The sequence below is a fragment of the Hyperolius riggenbachi genome, chromosome 10 (genome assembly GCF_040937935.1).
Source record: "Hyperolius riggenbachi isolate aHypRig1 chromosome 10, aHypRig1.pri, whole genome shotgun sequence".
Taxonomy (NCBI): Eukaryota; Metazoa; Chordata; class Amphibia; order Anura; family Hyperoliidae; genus Hyperolius; species Hyperolius riggenbachi.
Genome location: NC_090655.1, coordinates 217,037,730 through 217,063,997, shown reverse-complemented (window position 1 = coordinate 217,063,997; position 26,268 = coordinate 217,037,730). Strand labels below are relative to the sequence as shown.

Sequence of the window (26,268 nt, the reverse complement as noted above, 5' to 3'; positions counted from 1 at the left end):
ATCCTCTCTGTGTTACACCGATTGTTACAGAACGCCAGACCCAAAATGCAAATGGACGCACACACCGACCGTCTGGGCGCACTTACCACTTCGGTGGATACCATTAACCAAGTGCTGGGTAATCACCGGGCGTGAATTGACGCTTTGTCCGGGTCTTTACAAACCCTCCAGACGGCTGTGGACGAAGTGTGATCTCCTCCTAGCACAGACATACAGTATGTATGCCTGTACCTAAAAAATTTTCTGGTCACAGATCTGACTTCTGAAATTTTAGGAGTAGAGTGTTATCATACTTTGAGTGGAGACCTAGATCTTCAGGAACTATGGCCCAAATGGTCACATTTATTAAGACTTTGTTATCAGGCGATTCTAAGAACTGGGCATACAGTCTACCCGCTGGAGACTTAGCCCTAACCTCTGATGAATTTTTTAAAGCTATGGCAATAATTTACGACGATGCAAACATTGCCTCGACTTCTGAGCGGAAGCTCAAGTTATTACGTCAAGGCAAGAGTGCAGTCGAGGTGTATGCTGCTGAATTCAGAAGGTGGTCAGTATTAGCCAGGTGGGACACCTTTGCTCTGTTAGATTGTTTCTTATCAGGATTGTCAGATGAGGTCTCTGATCTTATGTTAAGTCAGCCTGAACCTAAGACCATTGATGAGGCCATTTCATCGGCCATCAGGATCGACCATAGGCTACGCTATCAGAGACAGACCCGGGGTGGAAATCATGTAGAGATGGTGTCCTACGCTGCGCCTCCTGTGACTTCACCTCCTCCCGTTTAGCCTCCACCCGAGCCGATGCAGATTGGCCGGTCGAAGTTGTCTCAGGTGGAGCGGAGACGCAGGATTTCAGAGCAGTTGTGTCTTTATTGTGCAGAGGGGGGTCATAGAGTACAGAATTGCCCTAAGAAATCGGGAAACGCTACTGCCTAGGAGTAGTTGGGGGTAATACCCTAGGCATACAACTTTTACCCCTAGATGATAAAAGGATGCTTCTTCCTTGTTCAATTGCATGGGAAGATAAATCTGAAGTCACTGAGGCCTTCGTTGATTCGGGCTCAGCGGCTAATTTTATGGATTACGAATTTGCTAAAAAATTGGGTATTCCGCTCACCCCGGTAACACCACCTATCCAGGTTACGGCAGTGGATGACTCCCCCCTGCAACGTAGCCGTCCTCTGTCTCAGACACCAGAGGTGGGAGTCACTATAGGGGTGCTGCATAGGGAGAAGTTGCATTTTTTTGTGTTACACATGACAACCTCCACTATCATCCTTGGCATGCCTTGGTTACACCTTCACTCCCCTCAGATTAATTGGGCCACTGGTCAGCTAACAAGATGGTCAGCCCATTGCTTTCATCATTGTTTAGTGAGGGTGACCTTGGGTCAGACCAGGATTCATGTGGAGGGAGTACCGGAACAATATTCTGAATTTTCAGATGTGTTTTGTCCCAAAGCTGCAGATAAACTACCTCCACATCGTCCCTTTGATTGCCCCATCGATCTCCGATCTGGTTGTATGCCCCCTAGAGGTCATCTCTACAATTTGTCTAGGCCGGAAAAAGTGGCCATGCGAGAGTACATCCGTGAAAACTTAGCTAAGGGTTTCATTCGCCCTTCCCGGTCGCCTGCCAGAGCAGGTTTCTTTTTTGTAAAGAAAAAAGACGGAGGCCTTCGGCCATGCATTGATTACCAGGGCCTGAATAAAATTACAGTAAAAAATCGCTATCCATTGCCTTTGATAGACGATTTATTCACTCAGGTCACCAATGCTAAGATTTTCTCGAAATTGGATTTGAGGGGTGCATACAACCTGGTGCGGATCAGAGAGGGCGATGAGTGGAAGACGGCCTTTAACACACCCGATGGGCATTACGAGTACCTGGTGATGCCCTTCGGGTTGTGTAACGCCCCGGCCATCTTTCAGGAACTAATTAACGAAGTATTCAGGGAGGTGTTGGGTAAATTTGTCCTGGTATATCTGGATGATATACTAATCTTCTCAGATAACCTCTCTGAGCACAGGGCTCATATCAAATTTGTGCTGCACAAGTTAAGACAGAACATGCTTTATGCTAAATTGGAGAAATGCATTTTTGAGGTAACATCTGTCACTTTTCTGTAGTACATAATTTCCACCTCGGGCCTTTCTATGGATCCTGCCAAAGTCTCTGCTGTCCTGGAATGGCCTCAGCCAGTGGGACTAAAATCTCTCCAGAGATTTTTAGGATTCGCTAATTACTATAGAAGGTTCATAAAGGGGTACTTCACAGTCATAGCACCCCTCACCAGTCTCACAAAGAAAGGGGTAGATACCAACCACTGGTCCCCCAAAGCTCTAGCTGCTTTCTCCACTTTGAAAGAATTGTTTTGCTCTGCACCCATTTTGAGACACGTCGACACCTCCTATCCCTTTATTGTGGAGGTGGACGCCTCGGAGGTCGGGGTAGGGGCTGTGCTGTCTCAGCGTTCTGGGTTGCAGGGAAGATTACACCCGTGTGCCTATTTCTCTCATAGGTTTTCACCAGCAGAGAAAAACTATGATATAGGCAACAGGGAGCTCCTAGCCATTAAATTGGCCTTCGAAGAATGGCGTCATTGGCTAGAAGGAGCAGAACATACGATTACCGTTTACACTGATCACAAAAATTTGGAATACATTGAGGGGGCTAAGAGATTGAGTCCCCGTCAGGCTCGGTAGTCACTGTTTTTCTCGAAATTCAGATTTGTAATTACGTACACTCCGGGTAGTAAAAACGTTAAAGCAGACGCTTTGTCCAGATGCTTTGAGCCAGAGACAGCACAGCCCTCAGACCCAGAGACTATTATCCCACAGAGAGTAGTGTTGGCAGCCACATAGACCTGGAAAGACTGGATGGAGACTTTAAGTCCCTTCCAGCAGGATGTCCCTGAAGGAAAGCCTGAAGGGGTGATGTTTGTACCACTGCCATTTCGTCTCCAGATATTGCAGATGTTCCACTCCCACAAAAATGCTGGACATCCTAGGGCCACCAGAACACAGGACCTTGTTGCTAGGTGTGCTTGGTGGCCTTCGTTGGCAACTGACTGCAAGGAGTATGTTAGAGAGTGTGCAGTATGTGCAAAAAGCAAACCCTCCCGTCTGGCACCTGTGGGAACGTTGCAGCCTTTGCCCACCCCGAGTGAACCATGGACCCATTTGGACCATGGACCCATGGATTTTGTGGGTGAGCTTCCGAGGTCTGAGGGCATGTCGGTCATTTGGGTGGTAGTCGACCGTTTCAGTAAAATGGCCCATTTTGTGCCCCTGAAAGGACTCCCCTCGGCCCAGGAGTTGGCCGATCTTTTCATCATCCACATTTTCCGGCTACATGGCATTCCGGAAAACATTGTGTCAGATCGGGGAGTCCATTTTGTTTCTAAATTTTGGAGGGCATTTTGTCATCAAATGGGCATGGAACTGTCATTTTCGGCGGGCTACCACCCACAGACCAATGGTCAGACAGAGAGTTAATCAGTCATTGGAGCAGTTTCTAAGTTGTTGTTGCGGATGCGCAAAATGATTGGGTCAAATTCTTGCCGTTTGCAGAATTTGCGCACAATAATTTGAAAGGCTCTTCCTCTGGATTTTCTCCGTTTCAGGTGGTAACTGGAAAGTTGCCTAAGTTCTCTCCACTGCCAGTAGCTTCCACTCCGTTTCCAGCTTTGGAGGCTTGGCAAAAGTCATTTAAGAACATTTGGGGGATCGTGAAAAATAATTTGGAGAAGGCTTTTCAAAGTCAGAAAGGTCAAGCTGACAAACGCTCCTTAGAGTGGAAGTTCCAGCCAGGAGACTTGTACTGGGTGTCCACGCGTCATTTGACCCTGAAACAGCCCTCGCCCAAGTTAGGACCTAGATTTGTGGGCCCTTTTCCAGTGACCAGGAAGATTAACAATGTTACTTATGCTTTTGATCTCCCTGCCACCATGCGTGGTGTAAGATCCTTTCATGTGTCCCTGCTTAAGCCAGCAGTTCATGTAGGTTCCACTCCTCCTCCTCCTGTGATGGTAGATGACCAACCTGAGTACGAAGTAGAAAAGATTTTAGACTCACGTGTTGTACAGAACTCAGTGCAGTATCTAGTTCACTGGAAAGGGTATGGTATTGAGGAGAGAACATGGGTACCTGAGTGTCGCATGCATGCGGATAAATTAAGGAGGGAGTTCCACGCTTTATATCCTGAGAAACCGGGTAGGAGCTGTCCGGAGTCCACTCCTCGGGGGGGTACTGTGAGAAAACGCGGAAAAGCCGCCGCGAGTACTCAGAGTAAGGTGGCTGGTTCCGCGTCCAACATGGCAGCTTGCGCGCATGGGCCTGCATCCACTGGCCTGACGGAGAGTGGAGAGGCCGCCGCATGCCCAGTGAACAAGGCAGCGGATTCCGCGTCCGACGCAGCGGTTTGTACGCATGGGCCTGCCACTGGCAGTATGGCTGAACGCGGGGAGACCGCCGCATGCTCTGACAGCGGTGCGGCTAGCCCCGCGTTCAAACCAGCAGATACATTACAACACATGTCTGGTGTGGCTGGGACTGATGGTCCACACAGGTTCAGAAGGACGCGCGCACGCGCTGAGTGGCAGAGCCTTTATGACAGTCAGAAGGGTGTCAGCTGATCTAGCCGATCAGCTGACAATTCTATCAGGTTTCATTGGTCCAGCACTTAAGGGAGGCGCCGGAGAGCGCTTGTGTATATATACTGGGTGCTGGTCATTTCTCTGGTGTCTGGCGTTGCGATCACTATGTGGTAGCACTCAGACCTTGTCAGTATCTGTGATATTTTCTGTGTTATTACTTCAGGCTAGTTCCAGGGTGTTGATGATCAAGGAACTCACACCCAAGACTAGGGAACTGTATTACCATTCTGTTATACTTCAGACTAGTTCCAGGGTGTTGATGATCAAGGAACTCACACCCAAGACTAGGGAACTGTATTATCACTCTGTTATATATCAGACTAGTTCCAGGGTGTTGATGATCACGGAGCTCACACCTAAGACTAGGCATTGTTATTATCTGTTATTACTTTCTGCTTTCCTGACCACTCTCTTGATTTCTGATTTGGTACTTCGCTATATTTGATACTCTGTTGCTGAACCCTGCTTGTCTTAAGATTCCGAATCTGTCTCCTGTCTCTGTATCTGATCTGTCTGTCTGTTGCCGACCTGGCCTGTCCGACCTCGAGAACTATCTTCCCTGTTTGGAGATAGTTCACAGACCTGTCAGTGACACTTCACTATTGGTGTCACTCACTCTCTGGTCCTTCCCACTCTCAGCCTGGCTCCGCCCCTTGGGGAGCATCAGACCATTGGAAGGAACCTGTTCTCTGAGCAGTATCTCTTACTGCCTTGCACCCTCTATACGGGTGCTCTCCTCAAAGTATTACTGTTGCACCAAACACTCATATTACTCAGGTGTCCAGAGGTTAGAAATATATCTGATTATTGGTGATACTGCAGATCATCAATAATCGGGTATATATCTGTATTTTCGGTGATACTGCAGATCACCGATGATCAGATCCTCTCTGTGTTACACCGATCGTTACACTGATCTTAAGTGTTCAGATTGTTCCCAGACTGCTGAGGGGTTCTACCGCTCCCTGGTGGCTGGTAGTATTATGGCTGGTGACTCACGTATCTCTCGGGAGATGATAGACTTCTCCTTCCCTGTATCATTAGTTGGGGAGATAGAGTCCAGGATACACAGGCCTTTGTGGACTCAGGTTCAGTGGCTAATTTTATGAGTTACGATTTTGCACTTCAGCTTGGTCTTCCTCTCCAGTCTTTGGATCAACAGGTTGTGGTTACTGCAGTGGATAATTCACCACTGCAGGACAATCGATCTCCTTCACAGACCCCAGTAGTGATATGTCAGATCAGAGCTCTCCACAAGTAGAAAATTCAGTTTCTCGTTATCAAGATGGCAACCACCTCAGTGATCTTAGGTATGCCTTGGCTTGAGAAACATTCTTCTCGTATTGACTGGAGTTCCAGACAGTTAGTAAGCTGGTCCTCTTTTTGCCAAAACCATTGTTTGGGGAGAGTCACGATTTGTACTACTAAGGTTCAAGTGGAGGGGTTACCTAGCCAGTACTCCGACTTCGCGGACGTATTCTGTCCTCAAACTGCCAATAAGCTTCCACCTCATCAAAGCTTGACTGCCCCATAGAATTAAGGTCGGGTTGTACGCCCCCTAGGGGTCACCTATATAATTTATCGGGACCTGAGAAACTTGCCATAAAGGAATATATTACTGACAACTTGGCCAAAGGCTTTATTCGGCCGTCCAAATCCCAGGCCGGGGCTGGTTTCTTTTTTGTCAAAAAGAAGGACGGTGGTCTCAGACCATGTATCGATTACAGGGGTTTAAATAAGATTACGATAAGGAATCGTTATCCGTTGCCCCTGATCGACGATTTATTCTCCCAAGTTACAGATGCTGGTGTGTTCACTAAACTTGATCTTAGGGGGGCATACAACCTAATTCGGAATAAGAGAAGGTGATGAATGGAAGACGGCGTTAAACACGCCCGACGGGCATTACGAATATCAGGTGATGCCCTTCGGGTTGTGCAATGCACCAGCCGTCTTCCAGGAGCTCATTAACCCTCCTGGCGGTATGAAAAATTCCGCCAGGAGGCAGCGCAGCAGTTTTTGTTTTTGTTTTGTTTTTTTAAATCATGTAGCGAGCCCAGGGCTCGCTACATGATAGCCGCTGCTCAGAGGCATCCCCCCGCCCGCTTCGATCGCCTTCGGTGATCTCCGATCAGGAAATCCCGTTCAAAGAACGGGATTTCCTGGAGGGCTTCCCCCGTCGCCATGGCGACGGGACGGGATGACGTCAGCGACGTCGTGACGTCATTGGGAGTCCCGATCTACCCCTCGGCGCTGCCTGGCACTGATAGGCCAGGCAGCGCACGGGGTCTGGGGGGGGGGGGGCGTGCGCCGCAACGGATGGCGGCGATCGGTGTGCTGGTGCAGCTAGCAAAGTGCTAGCTGCTTCCAGCAAAAAAAAAATTAAGTAAATCGGCCGAGCAGGGCCTGAGAAAACCTCCTGCGCGGAAGGTTAACAAGGTTTTTAGGGAGGTTTTGGGGCAATTCGTCTTAGTCTATTTAGACGATATTCTCATCTTTTCCCGTACCTTATCTGAACATAGGGACCATGTGAGATATGTGTTGAACAAATTACGACAAAATTCCCTCTTCGCCAAGATCGAAAAATGGCTATTTGAGGTCTCCCAGGTACCTTTCCTCGGATATGGGATCTCCACAAGAGGATTGGCCATGGACCCCGATAAAGTTTCGGCGGTTCTGGAGTGGCCTCAGCCTGTGGGTCTGAAGGCACTCCAGCGATTCTTAGGCTTTGCCAACTATTACAGGAGATTCATAAGGGGGTTTTTCTTCGGTAGTTGCACCCCTTACGGATCTTACTAAGAAGGGGGCGGACATCTACAGCTGGTCGCCAGAGGCCCAGGCTGCGTTCTCATCATTCAAGCAGTTGTTCTGTTCCGCCCCCATCTTAAAGCATGTGGATGTGTCCCTTCCCTTTGTGGTGGAAGTGGATGCTTCAGAGAAATCGGAGTGGGGGCTGTGTTGTCCCAGTCCTCTGGTCTGCGGGGCAAATTGCATCCCTGCGCATACTTTTCCAGAAAATTTCCCACCGCTGAAAGAAACTACGATATTGGCAATCGTGAGTTATTAGCCATCAAACTTGCCTTTGAGGAGGAGTGGCGTCACTGGCTTGAGGGGGCTGAGCACACAATAACAGTTTATACAGATCACAAAAACTTAGAGTATATCGAGGGTGCCAAACGTGGTGGTCACTATTTTTTACTCGATTTAGATTTGTAATCACGTACAGGCCGGGTAGCAAAAATGTGAAGGCGGACGCTCTTTCAAGATGCTTTGAACCTGAGTCTGTACAGTCACTTAGTCCTGTTGGCTGAAAGTATAGTCATTGCAACTTTGGGATTTCAGGGTGAGCGGACTACCAGTGCAGGGTTTCCTTTGAAGGATGGTGAAGAACAGGTGGTGGATTGGAAAGTCATTCCGGCAGACAGAGTTTGGGCTCTCCCAATCAGGTCCAGGAGATTAAGGTTCTTTTCGACCTATCATTCTGAGCTTCTGAAGCAGGGACATTCCCCTCCCTCCCGCCCTGAGCAGAGGTATTCCTCTCCCTCCAGCCCTGTGATGGTTAGGGTAAATGAAATGGGGAAGAAGACTCAGGAAGCGTGTCCGGAGTCCACTCCTAGAGGGGGGGGTACTGTAACAATCGCTGCGAACAGCACCGCCGCCGCAGCTGCCTCCATCTTCCTGCCCTGCAGCGGTTCCATGCCTCGGGCGTCTAGCACGCCGAGGACGGGACTCTCGGTCGCACATAAGGCCGCATTGACGCGCGCGCACCATCATGACCTTTATGCAGCCAGGAGATGTGTCAGTTGACCTGCGGGTCGGCTGACGTCTCACCGTTCGCCCGCAGTTGTTGATTGGCTGGCAGCAGGGGGGCGTGCCTCAGTATCTCTTTGGGCTCTTAAGCCCGGAGGAGTCAATCCTTCTCTGTCTGCTGTCGTGAATACTCTTGTGTTAGCGCTCAGACTTTGTACTAGTGCCCGGTGTTGAAACCAAGAACTTCACACCAAGACTAGGAGATTGTTTACTATATGCTTTACCTGTGTATGACTCTGGCTAAAACTCTGACTTTGCATTCGCTCACTGATTCTGTACTTCTGCCTATATGCCTATAGTTGCTGAACCTCTGCCTGATTACTGATCCTTCTGCCTGATTACCTTCTGCCTTACGATTCTGTACTGATACTTACCGCTCTGTTGCCGAACCTTGCCTGTCTGACCATTCTACTCGCCAGTTGGCCCTAGCCACTAGTGACGTGCTCTATACCCGCCAGCTCCACTGGTCGGGTGTTGCCTAGTGACCGATAGTACCTTCCCAGCTCCTCTGGGAAGGTTCAGCCAAATCTATTAAGTCACCTATTAGTCCAGCATTACTATTTTCTGTACTCTCTCTGTTGGGACCTTCTCCAGCTCCTCTGGGAAGGTTTAAATCAAATCTTACAGGCAGCGTACCGATAGTTCCTTACCAGCTCCCTTGGTAAGGTCTCGTAAAACTATTAAAGTTACGGTTGCACCAATCACTACTCACACAGTCTGTGTTAGCTATACTGGCATTATTGGTGATTCTGCAGATCACCTAATAATCTGGTATAGTGTCTGTATTATTGGTGATTCTGCAGATCACCATATAGTCAGACGTCTGAGTTATAACACCCAACCGTTACACTGTACTAGGAAAGAAATGGCATTACTGGGTGGAAGGGATATGCATACTGGAGGATAGTGGCAATAATGGCTGTGCTGGGGGGGGAGGGGTCTATACTGGGAAAAAAATGGCATTAGTGGGGTGGGATAAGATTACATACTAGAGAATAGAGGCCATTCTGGGTGTCACCGGTAGGAGGGGGCTCTATGCAGATAAAAGCAGGGGTATTATAAGGATGGGGCCATTATATGCTGGAGGATTAGGGTATTAGGGTTGTCATAGATCTACTAGGGGAAGATGGCAATACTGATGTGGAAGTTATTTCAAGGTGAATGCTGGGGGACATGGGGGGTAGCTTTACCGGGAAAGAAATGGCATTGCTGCGGTGGGGGAACATTACATACCAGAGGATAAGGGCACTGCTGGGGGACACCGTAAAGAGGAGGGGGCATGGCTATATTGGGAAATAAATGGTATTAGATGGGGAACATTGCATGCTGGAGGATAAGGACAATGCTGGGGGACATGGGGGGAGTCAAAGATCTACTGGGGAAAATAGCATTACTGAGGTGGGGCATATTTCATATTGAAAGATAATGGCAATGCTGAGGAACACAGGCAAGCCATGGCGATACTCGATGGACATGTAGTTCTGTCTCTGTTATGTGATTGAATTTAATTATTAGTAGGAATGTGATATGACAACCATCATCTAAGGAACATGTGAAGGACCACTAGAAAACTGGCAACCAAGACTCAACAGTTATATAAAAATCTATTGTATAGCAATTACTTTAATTTAAGGAGGAGGATCAGGATAGTGACAAGTGTACTATGACCTCCTATGTAACAAAGTATGTCCATCTCGCCCTCTGCTCAATATATAATAAAAATCATACAATTACCTTTCCCAACAATGTCTTCCCTCCACTTCCTACAACTTATTTTCCTGATGTTACATCACTTCCTGTCTTTGGCATTATTACTTCCTGTCTGTGCGTTCCTCCTGGGAAACCTGGACTCGCCATCTTGTGGTGAATAGGATAACTGCAGCCTCTGTTTGTGGAATCATTTGCACTCAACCACCAGAAACTGATGATGATGGATGATGATGATGATGATGATTTTCTGTCACTGCACAACATCCCCAAACACACTTCTTCATTCACTATAAGGCAATGCCTCTCAGGGGCAAATCCAGGATTTTCAAGGGGGGGATTCCTGAAAGCGGCATGTGGGCGTGGCCAAAACATGATGTGCGTGGAGCCAAATACTAGCAGTTTCTAGGCTAAATTGCACCCAAGGCGAGGGCGTAAAATGCGCCCCAATGTGGAGACAGGTATAGGTGCCCACAGTATAGGTAGCCAGCCCAGTATAGGTAGCCCATATAGTTGCCCCAAGTATAGGTTAGATAGGTATATGTCCGCAGTATAGGTTATATAGGTATATGCCCCAGTATAGATTAGATAGGTATATGCTTCCAGTATAGGTTAGATAGGTATATGCCCCCCAGTATAGGTTAGATAGGTATATGCCCCCCAGTATAGATTAGATAGGTATATGCCCCCCAGTATAGATTAGATAGGTATATGTCCCCCAGTATAGGTTAGATAGGTATATGCCCCAGTATAGGTTAGATAGGTATATGCCCCAGTATAGATTAGCTAGGTATATGCCCCAGTATAGGTTAGATAGGTATATGCCCCAGTATAGGTTAGATAGGTATATGCCCCAGTATAGATTAGCTAGGTATATGCCCCAGTATAGGTTAGATAGGTATATGCCCCAGTATAGATTAGCTAGGTATTTGCCCCAGTATAGGTATATGCCCCAGTATAGGTTAGATAGGTATATGCCCCAGTATAGATTAGCTAGGTATATGCCCCAGTATGGGTTAGATAGGTATATGCCCCAGTATAGGTTAGATAGGTATATGCCCCAGTATAGATTAGCTAGGTATATGCCCCAGTATAGGTTAGATAGGTATATGCCCCAGTATAGGTTAGATAGGTATATGCCCCAGTATAGATTAGCTAGGTATATGCCCCAGTATAGGTTAGATAGGTATATGCCCCAGTATAGATTAGCTAGGTATTTGCCCCAGTATAGGTATATGCCCCAGTATAGGTTAGATAGGTATATGCCCCAGTATAGATTAGCTAGGTATATGCCCCAGTATGGGTTAGATAGGTATATGCCCCAGTATAGGTTAGATAGGTATATGCCCCAGTATAGATTAGCTAGGTATATGCCCCAGTATAGGTTAGATAGGTATATGCCCCAGTATAGATTAGCTAGGTATATGCCCCAGTATAGGTTAGATAGGTATATGCCCCAGTATAGGTTAGATAGGTAGGCGGGGGGGGGGGGAGCAGGGAGAGAGGAGTTTCCACTTACCTGCCTTCATCCTGCACGCAGCTTCTATCTTCTGCTTGTCCCAGCGAGCGTCGCATCGGTAAGAGCTCCCCCTGTGATGACATGCGGTACGTCATCAGAGGGGGCGCTGTTACCATAGCAACAGACGCCAGGACAGGAAGTACATGGAAGCCGCGCAGGACCCAGGCACCGTAAGTGGAAAGTCTTCTCTCCCCGCAGCTCTGTCTTGCGCCCGCCGCCAGCAGCAAGCGAGGCCCCCCGCAGCTCCGCACACACATCCTTCCGGTCGCGGGGGGTGTTCCAGACACCCGGAATACCCCCTTCCGTGCGCCAGTGCCTCTAATGGGGCTTCATAGAAATAATCTCACTTCAATGGCACAGCAAGCAATGCAGGGCATTATTTATCTCTTACACCTAAAATATTCATGTTAACGTGCGTCCGAGATAAACTTTTACTCATTGCATATTTGTGTTCCTTTCATATAGTTTACAGGGCATTCCTCAAGCCAAATACTTTTTTTTGGTTTTGTTTTAATACTCTAATTCCCTATAAACTAAACAAGCCTTGCCCACAGCTCCTTTTGTGCCTTGGCACTGTAGCAAGGGCTTATGGGAGCACAGTCTGAGCAGGGGGAGGAGGAGGTTACTAGCCATTGATTTCAGAGGCAGGGAGGAGGAGGGAGGAGGAGAGGGGACTGAATTTACACACAGGCAAGCAGATAGTATCTCCACCCTCAGCCTGTGACAATGTGACAAACAGAACATGGCTGCCCTCATATCACAGGAATAAATAATCATAAACTTTTGAAGCAGTTTGCAGCTAGATATGCTGTGTAAACTTTAAGATATATGGACAAGTTACTTGTTAGTTATTTTTTCATCTCGGATCCGCTTTAAACTCTTCCTGGGAATGAACAATGGACCATAAGAGGTCCAGACACCAGAAGACAGGTGCTACAACGTAGATTTTTTTTTTATCTCCACAGTTTTGAAAATAACAGATTTGCTTTATAGTGTAATTGTAAGAAAAAAGTACCCCTGGGGGTACTTAACCTCAGGAGGGGGAAGCCTCTGGATCCTAAAGAGGCTTCCCTCATCTTCCTTAGTAGAGGGGATCCAGAACTTCTTCGTCAGCATGCACACATGCGCACTAGCGGCTTCCCTCTCGGCCCTCGGAAATAGTTGAACCCGGTCTGGTCCGCTCTACTGCGCAGACCCCACCCCCCTATTGATACACCCCTGCACCAGGCCTGTTTTTCAATGAAGGCACACAAGGGTCGGTGCCATGGGTGGCCCCTGGAAGGGGGCGGTGACCTTGCAGCTGTTAATTCATTTTTATTTTTGCTTCCCCTGACTGTGGCCTGGGGCTTTGGGTGCCACGGTGCTGGGTCCACATTAGAGCTGACCCCCTCCCCCACAAGCACACTCCCAGCACAGGCCAATTAACTGCACAGGCAGGGTGTGTGTGTGGCGTGCATGAAGCTGCAGTACATAAAACTGTTGGCTTCAGAAGCTCCGCCCTCCTTTTATTTTAATAGTCTAGGCCCAAGCCTCGAAAATAGTCTCTCTGCCCTCCACCTGGTGCCATTTTAGCCTGTGTAAGTGTGCCGTGTGTAGTCAGCCAAAGCCAGTCCAGGATTTGGATTCTAAATATTTCTCCTGCAAAAGCGAGGCCAACAAGGAAGGAGCTACTACTCTTGTACTGTAAGTAGCAGGGGGAGCCTGGGAGGCCTGCACATGTGTGTCAGTGATTGAAACACAGTGTGGTTATGCAGTAGCAGAACACAGCCTTATTTAAGTTCTAAGTGCAGCCATTGCTGCATATGCCCACTCTCCCCACCTACCACTCGGCTAGCATATACCTACACTCCATTCCTACCACCCAGCTAGCATATGCCTACACTCCCTACCTCCTGCCCAGCCCAGCATATTCCCACACTCCCTACCTACAGCCCACTCAGCATATACCTACACTCCCTACGTCCCGCTCGCCCAGTATATGCAGTACCTACACTCTCTACCTCCTGCCCACTCAGCATATACCTACACTCCCTACCTCCTGCCCACTCAGCATATACCTACACTCCCTTCCTACCACCCAGCTAGCATATACCTACACTCCCTACCTCCTGCCCATCATATACCCACACTCCCTACCTCCTGCCTACTCAGCATATACCTACACTCCCTACCTCCTGCCCACTCAGCATATACCTACACTCCCTACCTCCTGCCCACTCAGCATATACCTACACTCCCTTCCTACCACCCAACTAGCATATACCTACACTCCCTACCTCCTGCCCATCATATACCCACACTCCCTACCTCCTGCCCACTAAGCATATACCTACACTCCCTACCTCCTTCCCACTCAGCATATACCTACACTCCCTTCCTACCACCCAGCTAGCATATACCTACACTCCCTACCTCCTGCCCACTCAACATATACCCACACTCCCTACCTCCTCCTTCCCGCCCAGCATATACCCACACTCCCTACCTACAGCCCACACAGCATATACCTACACTCCCTACGTTCCGCTCGCCCAGCATATACCTACACTCTCTACCCATCGCTCAGCTAGCATATACCTACACTCCCTTCCTACCACCCAGCTAGCATATACCTACACTCCCTACCTCCTGCCCACTCAGCATATACCCAAACTCCCTACCTCCTCCTGCCCGCCCAGCATATACCCACACTCCCTACATCCCGCCCACCCAGCATATACCTACACTTCCTACCTCCTGCTCACTCAGCATATACCCACACTCCCTACCTCCTCCTGCCCACTCAGCATATACCCACACTCCCTACATCCCGCACACCCAGCATACACCCACACACTCTACCTACCCGCCCACCCAGCATATACCTACACTCCCTACCTTCCGCTCGGCTAGCATATACCTACATTCCCTTCTTACCACCCAGCTAGCATATACCCACACTCCCTACCTCCTGCTCGGCTAGCATATACCTACACTCCCTTCCTACCACCCAGCTAGCAAATACCTACACTCCCTACCTCCTGCCCTCCCAGCATATACCCACACTCCCTACCTACAGCCCACTCAGCATATACCTACACTCCCTACGTCCCGCCCGCCCAGCATATACCTACACTCCTTACCTACCACCCAGCTAGCATATACCTACACTCCCTACCTCCTGCCCGCCCCGCATATATCCACACTTCCTACCTACCGCTGACCCAGCATATGCCTACACTACCTACCTACTGCCTGCCCAGCATATACACACACTCCCTACCTCCTGCCCGCCCAGCATATACACACACTCCCTACCTCCTGCCCACCCAGCATATACATACACTTCCTACATACCACCCAGCTAGCATATACCTTCACTCCCTACCTACTGCCCACTCAGCATATACCCACACTCCCTACCTCCTGCCCGCCCAGCATATACCTACACTCCCTACCTACCGCCCACCCACCCAGCATATACCCACACTCACTACCTACCTCCCACCCAGCATATACCCACGCTCCCTACCTACCGCCCACCCAGCATATACCCATGCTCCCTACCTACCGCCCACCCAGCATATACCTACACTCCCTACCTCCTCCTGCCCACCCAGCATATACCCACTCTCCCTACATCCCGCCCACCTAGCATATACCTACACTCCCTACCTCCTGCCCACTCAGCATATACCCACACTCCCTACCTCCTCCTGCCCGCCCAGCATATACCCACACTCCCTACATCCCGAACACCCAGCATATACCCACACACTCTACCTACCCGCCCACCCAGCATATACCTACACTCCCTACCTTCCGCTCAGCTAGCATATACCTACATTCCCTTCCTACCACCCAGCTAGCATATACCCACACTCCCTACCTCCTGCTCGGCTAGCATATACCTACACTCCCTTCCTACCACCCAGCTAGCAAATACCTACACTCCCTACCTCCTGCCCTCCCAGCATATACCCACACTCCCTACCTACAGCCCACTCAGCATATACCTACACTCCCTACATCCCGCCCGCCCGCCCAGCATATACCTACACTCCCTACCTACCGCCCACCCACCCAGCATATACCCACCCTCCCTACCTACCACCCACCCACCATATACCCACACTCCCTACCTACCACCCACCCACCCAGCATATACCCACGCTCCCTTCCTACCGCTCACCCAGCATATACCTACACTCCCTACCTCCTGCCCGCCCAGCATATACCTACCGCCCACCCAGCATATACCTACACTCCCTACCTACCACCCACCCAGCATATACCTACACTCCCTACCTACCTCCCGCCCAGCATATACCTACACTTTCTACCTAATGCCCCCCTGCCTCACTATTGCTGAATGTGTCATGTGGGCCCATATCATTACTGCATTTATGATGTGGGGCCTCAAGACACTATTACTGCATCTGTCATGTGAAGGCCTCACCATTACTGCAATCGTCACATGGGAGTCTCATATTTGCTTAATTTGTTATTTGATTAGATCTCTTTTCTAGATATTTTAAAGCAAACCTGAAGTGAAAATACATTTATAAGATAATGGGCTTGATTCACTAAGACAAATAGCATGCCTCATCAGAGTTAAAACATCTTATCAGAGTTAGCATGCCTTATCAGAGTAGCATAGCGAGTGCTACGAACTTATGCCTGCTAATTGGCAATGACTAGAGCTCCACTTGTCCTGCCCTGAGACCCTGCGAGTCCAATCACTTTAAAGAACATTATCCCTGCAATTTGATTGGCCAAATAGGCTGCCTGTCACATGACAGGAAACTTGACAGGCAGCCTATTGGGCCAATCAAAGTGTGGGAATAATGTCCTTTAAAGTGATTGGACCCGCAGAAAGTTCAAAGGCCGAGAGTGGTTTTTAAAACTGCAACTGTGATAGCAGGCCCAGATTTACATCACAGGAGCCTATAAGCACAGCTGTCCTCCGGGCACCATAGACTTTGCCCTCCATGATCCTACAAAGCCCTGTAGAACCGCAAATCCAAATGTGCTGGCTGGCCCAGATGTCACTTCTCCCTTACTTCCCTTGCCCGTCATAGGTAGCTACAGGTGCCCCTTAGTATTAGTTACCCAGAAGTACCCTCAGTACTAAGTAGCTAGAGGTGCCCCCAAGTATTCGGTAGCTAGAATAACCTCAGTATTAAATAGCTAGAGGTGCCCCTGACTGAAGGGAGATCTCATCAGTGGAATGCTGAGAGCCAGTTGAGTAACCTCTCAATTACGCTCTCATCATAACTATGCATAGGGAAGGAGGTGCTCGAGGAGCCGCCTTTCCATCATCAGGCGCCTGTAGGCATGTGCCTACAGTGCCTTATGGTAAATCCGGCCCTGTGTGACAGCATGATGCGATGTTATAAAACAAGCTATATAACTGAAAATAAAAATATGAGACTCTTTTCTTTGCTACTAAAGTTCTATTCATTATCCTTACTACACATACTATTCATTGTATATATTTTTTTTTCTCTCTTCAGGTTTCCTTTAAAGGGACTGAGAGCTCAGTATAAGTAAAACAAATTATACATACCTGGGGTTACCTCCAGCCCCATCTGCTCGGATCGCTCCCACGCCGTCGTCCTTCGGTGTCTGCAGCGCCGGTACCGGGTCCCGTCACTTTCGTCAGTCGGAGCCAGTCTACACAGGAGAAGTGTGCTCTTTGCGTATTTCTCCAGCAGCTGCTGGAGAGATACATAGAGGGCGCACTTACCTTACGCCAGACTGGCTCCGACTGACGGAAGTTTGGGTACCCAGTACCGACGCTGCAGACACTGGAGGGTGGCGACATGGGAGCAATCCGAACAGATGAGGCTGGAGGAAGCCCCAGGTATGTATAATTTTTTACTTATACTGGGCTCTGGTACACTTTAAGCAGGAATTTAAGGCTAGAGTCTCAGAACATCTTGGTGATATTGAAGTGTAACTGAGACGAAAACCCTCTCAGGTATCATACTTGCCTGAGGCTTCCTTAAATCCCCTTAATCCCTCGCCATCTCCCCTGGTGGCTCCTGTCCTCCGCTGGATGGCCAGATAGCCCGGCTGAGTCATGCTTCATTGCGCATGTGCATCTCCATCATGGCAGGGGCACGCAGGCATCTGGCCCGCGCATGCATGACTCGGCCAGGCTATATCATGCCGTTCAGTGGGGCACAGAAGCCACCCGAGGAGACGGCAAGGGAACAAGCAGCGTTAATGAAATCGCAACAAGAATGAGGATTGGCTCTTGGGTGCATGAAAAAAAAAAGTACACTAGCTTTATTGCAAATTATATTAATGTAATAGAAAAGACATACAAAATATCATCATATTCCATAAAAATTACAAACCAAAACCCCCCATAAAAAACAATATAATATCTCCATCTGGGCAATCCTAGCACATAGGAAAAGTAGGGCTGCAGTCCCTTGACCTCATAAGTGTGTACCACTCAGACAGGCAGTTCAATGTGACATTCATAAGCTGTGTAAAGTGCAACAATACCAGCATATGCCAGTTAAGGCTATGATGTAGATAGGCAAATATTGAGCATAGGCTGAACAGTCTCTAGGAGGCATATAGATCATTGATTGCTCATTGCAAGTTTGCCCCCAATCGCAGGGTAACTATACCAAGGTTCATCAGATCAAACCTGGAAACTCAGAATTGATGAAAGCTGTCCTTATTGCACATATATGCATCCTCAAGCAACCTCCATAAGTGGCCAAGCAAAGTTGGAAAGCCAAGTGCATAAAGTGATGTAAGCTAAGAGTCCCCCAATTGCAGGGAATAAGCAGCAGGTGGTATAGCAGCACTTGATAAAATAATGTAAGGTTTAGGCAAAGCAGGTCCATGCAAAGAGGTGCAGCAAATGTCCATAGTATGTCACATAATTACCTATCCTCCTGAATGGCACTGCCGTGAACTTGAGTGGAATGAGGTCCAACAATGGTTTCTATGATCTACCCAGAGGAGTAAAGGTGGCTGTCAGTCACGCCTGACATGTTTCGCCGCACTAGCTGTCTTTTCAAAGGCTAGACAGCACCGGAATGAACACTTTAGACGCCATACATACGTCTTTTTATTGTGCAATGTCCGTCCCACCTGCCGCCGCCCACCAACCGTGTCACCACACACGTCCGCTCAAAGCCAAAGGCGGGCACGTGTGCAGCGCGTCTTTGGAGCACAAATGCGCTCGATTAAAGCAAACTCCGGATGCGCAGCCTGCGCCTGCCAGGGATTCCATCTATGACACAGTGCGCAATGGCGATGACATGGAGGGAGGGGGATGGAGAGGGGACGGATTGGAGCGCAGCACATTGAAATAGATAGAAGTCTATATATCTATAGATAAGTAGTAAACAACAATTGAAAAAAGTTAAATCTATTTAAATTAGAAAAAGAAAACAAAATTTGTATTATTGTAACAGGAGGATGGAGCAAGCCCTGGTCACTGAATATCCCAAACCCAGCAAAAACAGTTGCTGGCCAGAGGTAACCAGAAAAGTAGGTAGTCGATCATCCAAATCTACAGAGTTTACAAAATTTACATAGATATTGGAGTGAGTATGCGGCTCACATTATAAATAACCAAAACTGGGAACATAAATAAACCCAATTTGTAAATAAGGCCCAAAAAAACGCCACAGATCAGTAAGAACATAGGTGCCCCAAGGAGGCAGAGGAGGAACCGAGGAAGCTGGTATATCTCAGGGGGGGCACGAAGGCAGAGCCCTATTTTGGTAAGAAGACTCGATAATTGATACTGTCATTTAAACCCCTGTCCTCGGTGGCCTTTAAATTAAAGATCCAGCGGGATTCAAGTTGCAATAATGATCTATCCAGATCACCACCTCTAAGTGTAAACTCACCCTGTCCAGGCCTATGAATTTAATGAAGCTGGCATCACCTCGGTGTTCTCAAGTGGACATGCCTTGCAATTGGAGACCTGAAGTTGCAGCCTGTGATGTCACCCACATGGTCTTTAATTATTTCCTTAAACGCCTGTGATGTTTTACCAACGTAAAAACACCCACAACGGCAATAAAGTAAATATACCACACCAACAGTGTTGCAATTTACAAAATGTTGTAAAAACCAACATCACAGACTTGCCTACCTCCAGGTAACGGCAATAAACCGATCTCCGGCAACTATATGTACCAGTTACTGTACAATGTTTATCAGAACCCCCTTTACTCCAAAAGTGACTAGACATGAGCATATTCCGTAGAGTTTAGCTGCGCCTATATGTGACCTGAAGGGTGGGGGACACAAAGTTTTTTATAGTCTCGTCTTTTATTAGAACGTGCCAATGACGACTGAGTATTCTATCTACCTAATTTCTTTGATCATTAAACCGAGTAATCAACCGTAATGGCTTTTGGCCATCTGTCTCCCTGTGATTCTTCACAAGTAGATCTGAGCGTTTCGTGGACTTTACCTGTTAATAGGCCTTCTTCAGCCATCGGTCCTTATATCCCCTTTCCCTAAACCAAGAAAGTAATAACTTAGCCTCTTTCTCAAAAGTGGTCTCATCTGTACAATTCCGGCGCAACCTTAGGTATTGACCAGTCGGGATACCGTGAATGTTCAGGATGCGCACTTTTGGCATGTAAATATGCATTTGATGCTGTGGGCTTACAGTAAAGTTGGGTGGATAGATATCCCTTGTCATTAGCAGAAATTCTAAGATCTAGAAAGGATATGGAGTGTTGATTATGTTCCATGGTAAATTTCAAATTCCAGTCATTATGATTTAAGATGTTAATGAAGTCATTAAGTAGGTCTTCACCCCCAGTCCAGAAAATGAGCACGTCGTCAATGTACCAGTGCCACGTCACAATGTGGCACAGGTACATGACAAGGGCATCATTCCTGAATAGGTGTCGTTCCCAATCCCCCAGGTACAGGTTAGCAAGCGACGGGGCACTAGTTGTCCCCATCGCCACTCCCTGCACCTGGAGGTAATAAGTACCGTCAAAAGTAAATTCATTGTTCTGTAAAATGAAATTCAAGAAATCAAGAAGGAAACAATTATGTGGGCCCTCATTAATTTCCATCTCAGAGAGGAACTTACCAACAGTGTTAATGAATCCCCAGGTAAGTATAGAACCTGAGAATTGTTTCATCTCAAGTTCACTTTAAGGGGAATCAGTCCTCCTCTGCTGTTGCCAGCAGTGCTTCAACCTACAGCATGGAGGAGACTTTACTGGTACCCGATTTGTCAGCTTGCACTGAATACATAAAACAATTAGAGGAGGCAATATTGATCACCTTCTCTTAGGCATCTTTTCCACAGGCAGCTGAAGGTAGTGAATTCACCACCTGTCAGCTGCTCCTGCTGACCGGACAGCTGCTTGCTAGCACTTGGCACAGGTGGTGGACAGATGGCCCTCCCATGGGAGTTGTATCTGAGGACAGCAGTTGCAGACAAAACAAGACTTATTTTTTCCACCAGGGAATGCTGCAGTGATACCTAATGCAGTGTTATCAAATGCTGCCTTAGGCTGCATGTCATTGTAGCCCAATGGTGCTTGTGGCCAGCAGCAGGGAGGCTGAACTGCCCAACAAAAGTGGCCTAAGGACCTTTTACACTTAATGCATTGCACTTTGTCTTGATGCATTTTTCCCCCCTCCATAGCAGTGCATTGTTCCTCAGACTGGGCTATGCGTTACCTTGGTACTGCGCTCACAGAGCGGGGATTGCTCAGACTAACGGTCCCCAGCAGATGGATTTTTTAACCAAATCACTTCAAAGAGAGTGCTGAGTGACAGAGGAGTCACTGTTGGCATATCAGTAAGTGTACACTTATTCCTATTTTACACAATGGCCCATATGCAATTCACCTTTTCACCTGAGTTATCTCCTGGGTAATATTTTCACATCTTGTGATAAAATGCCTTTTAAACCACCAGCAAGCAAGAAAATACTCAAAATAATTTTGATAGTACTTTTTCACCAACTTTTTAGGTATTTTTCAAACGTAAAATGCTTAAAGGACAACTGAAGAGAGAGGTATATGGAGGCTGCCATGTTTATTTCCTTTTAAGCAATACCAGTTGCCTGGCAGCCCTGCTGATCCTCTGCCTCTAATACTATTAGCCATAGCCCCTGAACAAGCATGCAGCAGATCAGGTGTTTCAGACTTTAAAGTCAGATCTGACAAGACTAGCTGCATGCTTGTTTCTGGTGTTATTCAGATACTACTGCAGAGAAAATAGACCAGCAGGGCTGCCAGGCAACTGGTATTGATTAAAAGGAAATAAATATGGCAGCCTCCGTATACCTCTTACCTCAGTTCCCCTTTAACCACTTGCCGACCAGGGCTGTATTGGCTGATCTGTGCTGCGTGGGCTCTCCAGCCCGCAGCACAGATCAGTATTATGCCAGGGCGATCAGACTTCCCCCCTTTTTTCCCCACTAGGGTGATGTCCTGCCGGGGGGGTCTGATCGCCGCCAGCCATCTGCGTTTTGCGGGGGGGGGGGCTCCTCAAAGCCCCCCTCCGCAGCCATTTCCGCCCTCTGCCTCCTTACCTCCCTCCCTCCCTCTCTCCGTAATGCGCAGGATGGAGTTCCGTCCTGCGCATTGAAGGATAGGCTTCCGCCTATCAGATGCCGGCGATCCCCAGCCAATCAGAGGCCGGGGATCGCCGATCTGCCTTACGGCGCTGCTGCGTAGCAGCGCCGTATGATGTAAACAGCGGGGATTTCTTCCCCGCGTGTTTACATTTTGCCGGCGAGCCACGATCGGCGGCTCTCCGGCTATTCACGGAGACACCATCCCGTGAACTGACCCGCAGACGACCAGTTTACGCCGATCGGCGTTAGCTGGTCGTCAAGAGGTTAAATGTTATTTTAAAGATGTACATTACTTCCTAGGAGATAACTCAGGAGAAAAAGTTAATTGCATATAGGGAAATAGGTCTATCATCTTATTATGATGTATAGCAATGAACCTGATAGATGTGCTGATTGCAGGCAGTATGATACTATGACATATTGTTTACATGCACAGCATTTATGAGGTGGATCACAATTACCATGGGCTGTACTGTACCACTTGGTGTGTATTTATAGAGGTGCACAGCTTGTATTGTTGTATTCCTGCACTGTTTTCAGGAAGAGGACCCCGGTGTGGCCCCAAAACAATTGTCAATATATGGTGTTTGACATGAATTTGAAAAAGAAATACTACGTTTTGCTTCTGAAAAAGCCTGGTGTGCTATCCGATCCTTGGACTTTCAGGTAGTGTGAAGGTCGGCAATAGCATCTGGTATTTTGTGGCAGAATCTTGTGGAGTGGATGGAGGGGAAGGAAAGTCATACTATTGGGAAGGGAAACAAGCCCGTATCTGTCCAAGTTGCTGTAGTAATATGTAAAATGTATGCAGATTGAAGATGGGCCAATCATATCCGATCTTCACTTTATTTGGTCTACGGTATTTTCAAACTGCATACAATAACATAAGAAATTTACTGTAATTTGTATCAACTCAGAATTATTTGCATCTCATTGACCATTACCAGTGCCAGACTACTAGACTCGCAATGTTACAGTGTCTTCTGGTTACAAACATTGAGCTTAATATGGCCTAATAAAGTATAAAAATGTAATTTATTTATTACAGTACATGAGATTGATGCCCTTATACAATACAATACCATTTGTAAAGTGCTTTTCTCCCATAGGACGCATAGTTATGTCTCAGATCAAGACTGTGTTACAGTGGAAATAGTCATGTGTTCATAAATGCCAGACTAAAGAGGTGGGTTTTCAATTTGGACTTAAAGCGGATCCGAGATGAAAAACTAACTATAACAAGTAACTTGTCTATATATCTTAGCTAAAGTTTAATTTACACAGCAAATATAGCTGCAAACAGCTTTAACCACTTTACCCCCACGCCTACGGATTTCTCCGTCCCTTTTTCCATCCTTTCACCACCAGGGAAGGAGAAATCCGTACTTTCCGCGCTCCCGCCGCTGCCTGTGCACCCGCTCGCTCTAGCGCGCACTCCCGCTCGTAAACACACCGCCGGCAGCTCGCCCGGAGATCAATGAACGGGAAAATCCATTCCCATTAATTAATCTAAGCCCCGCAATGATCCGCTGCTTCTCCGATAAGCAGCGCGATCATTGTAAAGAAAAAAAAAAAAAAAAAAAAAACTTTCCTAGCCTCCTAGTACTTCCTGCAAGCGTCCGGAAGGACTGTTGCAGGTCGCATTAAACAAAAAGTTACTGTTGCCATCTTGTGGCCAAATAGTAAAACTACACCCTAAAGCATTTTTCACATACAAATACATTAGTTTTACACAAAAAATTAATTCCTTACCTCCCACACTCCCCAATTATTTTTTTTGTAATAAAAAAAAAAAAAAAGAAATTACAATTAAAAAAAATACATAAATAGCTACCTTAGGGACTGAACTTTTTAAATATTTATGTCAAGAGGGTATAACACTGTTACTTTATAAACTATGGGCTTGTAATTAGGGATGGATGCAAAACTGAAAAAAATGCACCTTTATTTCCAAATAAAATATTGGCGCCAAACATTGTGATAGGGACATTACTTAAACGGTTTTATAACAGGGAAAAATGGGCAAATACATTTCATGGGTTTTAATTACAGTAGCATGCATTATTTAAAAACTATAAAGGCCGAAAACTGAAAAATAATACATTTTTTCCCACATTTTTTCCTATTTTCCCATTAAAACACATTTAGAATAAAATAATTCTTGGCATAATGTCCCACCTAAAGAAAGCCTAATTGGTGGCGAAAAAAACAAGATATAGTTAATTTCATTGTGATAAGTAATTATAAAGTTATAGACGAATGAATGGAAGGAAAGGTGAAAATTGCTCTGGTGGTCAAGGGGTAAAACCCCTCAGTTGGGAAGTGGTTAATAGAAAATGATTATTTCTTCCTGTGATACAATGACAGCAGCCATGTTGTTTGTAAACATTACACAGAGGCAGGCTGATCTGTATCTTGATCACTAAGCCTGTGAAAAAAAACCTAATCCCCCCTCCTCCTCCCCTCTGCCTCTGAAATCAATGGCTAGTAACACCTCCACCTCCTCCTGCCCAGACTGAGCTCCCATGAGCCCTTGCTACTGCCAAGGCTCTCTGAAAACCTGTGGGCGTGGTTTATTTCGTTTATAGGGAATTAGAGTATTAAAACAAAAACAAAAAAGTATTTGGCTTGAGGAATGCCCTATAAACAATAGGAAAGGAACACAATTATGCAAGGAGTAAAAGTTCACCTCGGATCCACTTTAAATGCTTCCAGGGATAAATGCAAGTAATACTGCTGCTAATAATACTAATGATGCCTTACGACCAGAATCATCCACTATTATCCAAAGTCTTGACCTTTATTGAGGCTCCTTTCAATCCAATAAAAATTTCAATAAAACACATAAAAATGTACAAAGTGTAAAACTGTTAACAGCTTGCTTCTGGGCGCACATAGAATTGCACTTACCGGTACGTGTCTAGATAGGTTTTTCGCATATCACATAAAGTGCTTTTCCAATGCCCATCTGCTCGGGGTGAGGGGTGGTAATGCCGCGGCGTCCCGCTCAGGTCCTCCCTCCAGACGTGTAATCCGAAATGGTCCGCGCTAGTACCAGGGATAAAGCTGTCCTGATTGGGTGTGGTAGGGAGTTCCAAAGTGTAGGGGCAGCATGACAGAAGGCTCTGTCTCCAAAGGTTTTGGGGGTTTCTCCAAAGGACTCGGGGGTGACCAATGTATTATATCCTTTTGATCTAAGATTGTGGGGGTGTAAGATGCAGTAGCAACAAGTCCTTCAGGTATCCAGGGCTCATATTGTGCAAGGATTTGAATGTCAGTAAGCCAATCTTAAACAGAATTCTCATTTATCAGTAGCCAGTGGAGTGAGCAAAAGGTTGGGGTTATGTAATAATGGTGGGGTTGACTAGTTAACAGCCTTGTGACAGTGGTCTGTACTAATTGCGGGCAATGCAGGTCTTTATTTGGAAGGTCTGCATAGAGAACTTTGCAGTAGTCCAGCCTTAAAGTGAACCTCCGGACTAAAAATCGACTCAGCAGCACTGAAAAGGCCTGGTGTTTCTTTAACAGTTTCACAGCATCAGAACTTTGTTTCTCTTACACAAGCCTCATTTTTAGCTGCACAGAAGAAAACTGCCCGGGCTTTTTTCCCCTGATGCTGTGCAAAGCATGATGGAATTTCTGATTTTGTTGTTCTCATTCTGCTGTTTTGGTGCAATTTTTTTTTTTTACATTTTGAATTTGACATTTGAAGCTTAGCGTGTGCGGCTGGGAGGGGTTATCAGGACACAGGACAGTTGGAACTGTCTCCTGCTCCATGTCACCTCCTTTCAACCAAAAAGCCAAGCTTACCTCGGGTAATGTCTTTTCCAGTAGTCCGAGTGACAGCACCCCTCCTATGAGACTTGTCTCCCTCCCAAACTTTGGACAGGAAGCTAGAAGATACAAATTTGCATAACAGGCAGGCAGGAGTAGTATATAAAGATGTTACTCACAAAAGGTATTCAGTTATAAAAAAAGACACGGACACCAAATGCTG

The 26,268-nt window shown here is 47.1% G+C and overlaps 1 protein-coding gene across 1 annotated transcript in view; it reads right to left on the bottom strand.

The window, feature by feature from the left end:
* The window catches only part of LOC137536809 (uncharacterized), a 245,257-nt gene that overhangs the window by 177,877 nt on the left and 41,112 nt on the right, over positions 1–26,268 (bottom strand). Inside the window, 2 exon segments of the mRNA XM_068259008.1 lie at positions 17,254–17,350; positions 20,273–20,688. Coding sequence (XP_068115109.1) covers positions 17,254–17,350; positions 20,273–20,688 — 513 coding nt within the window.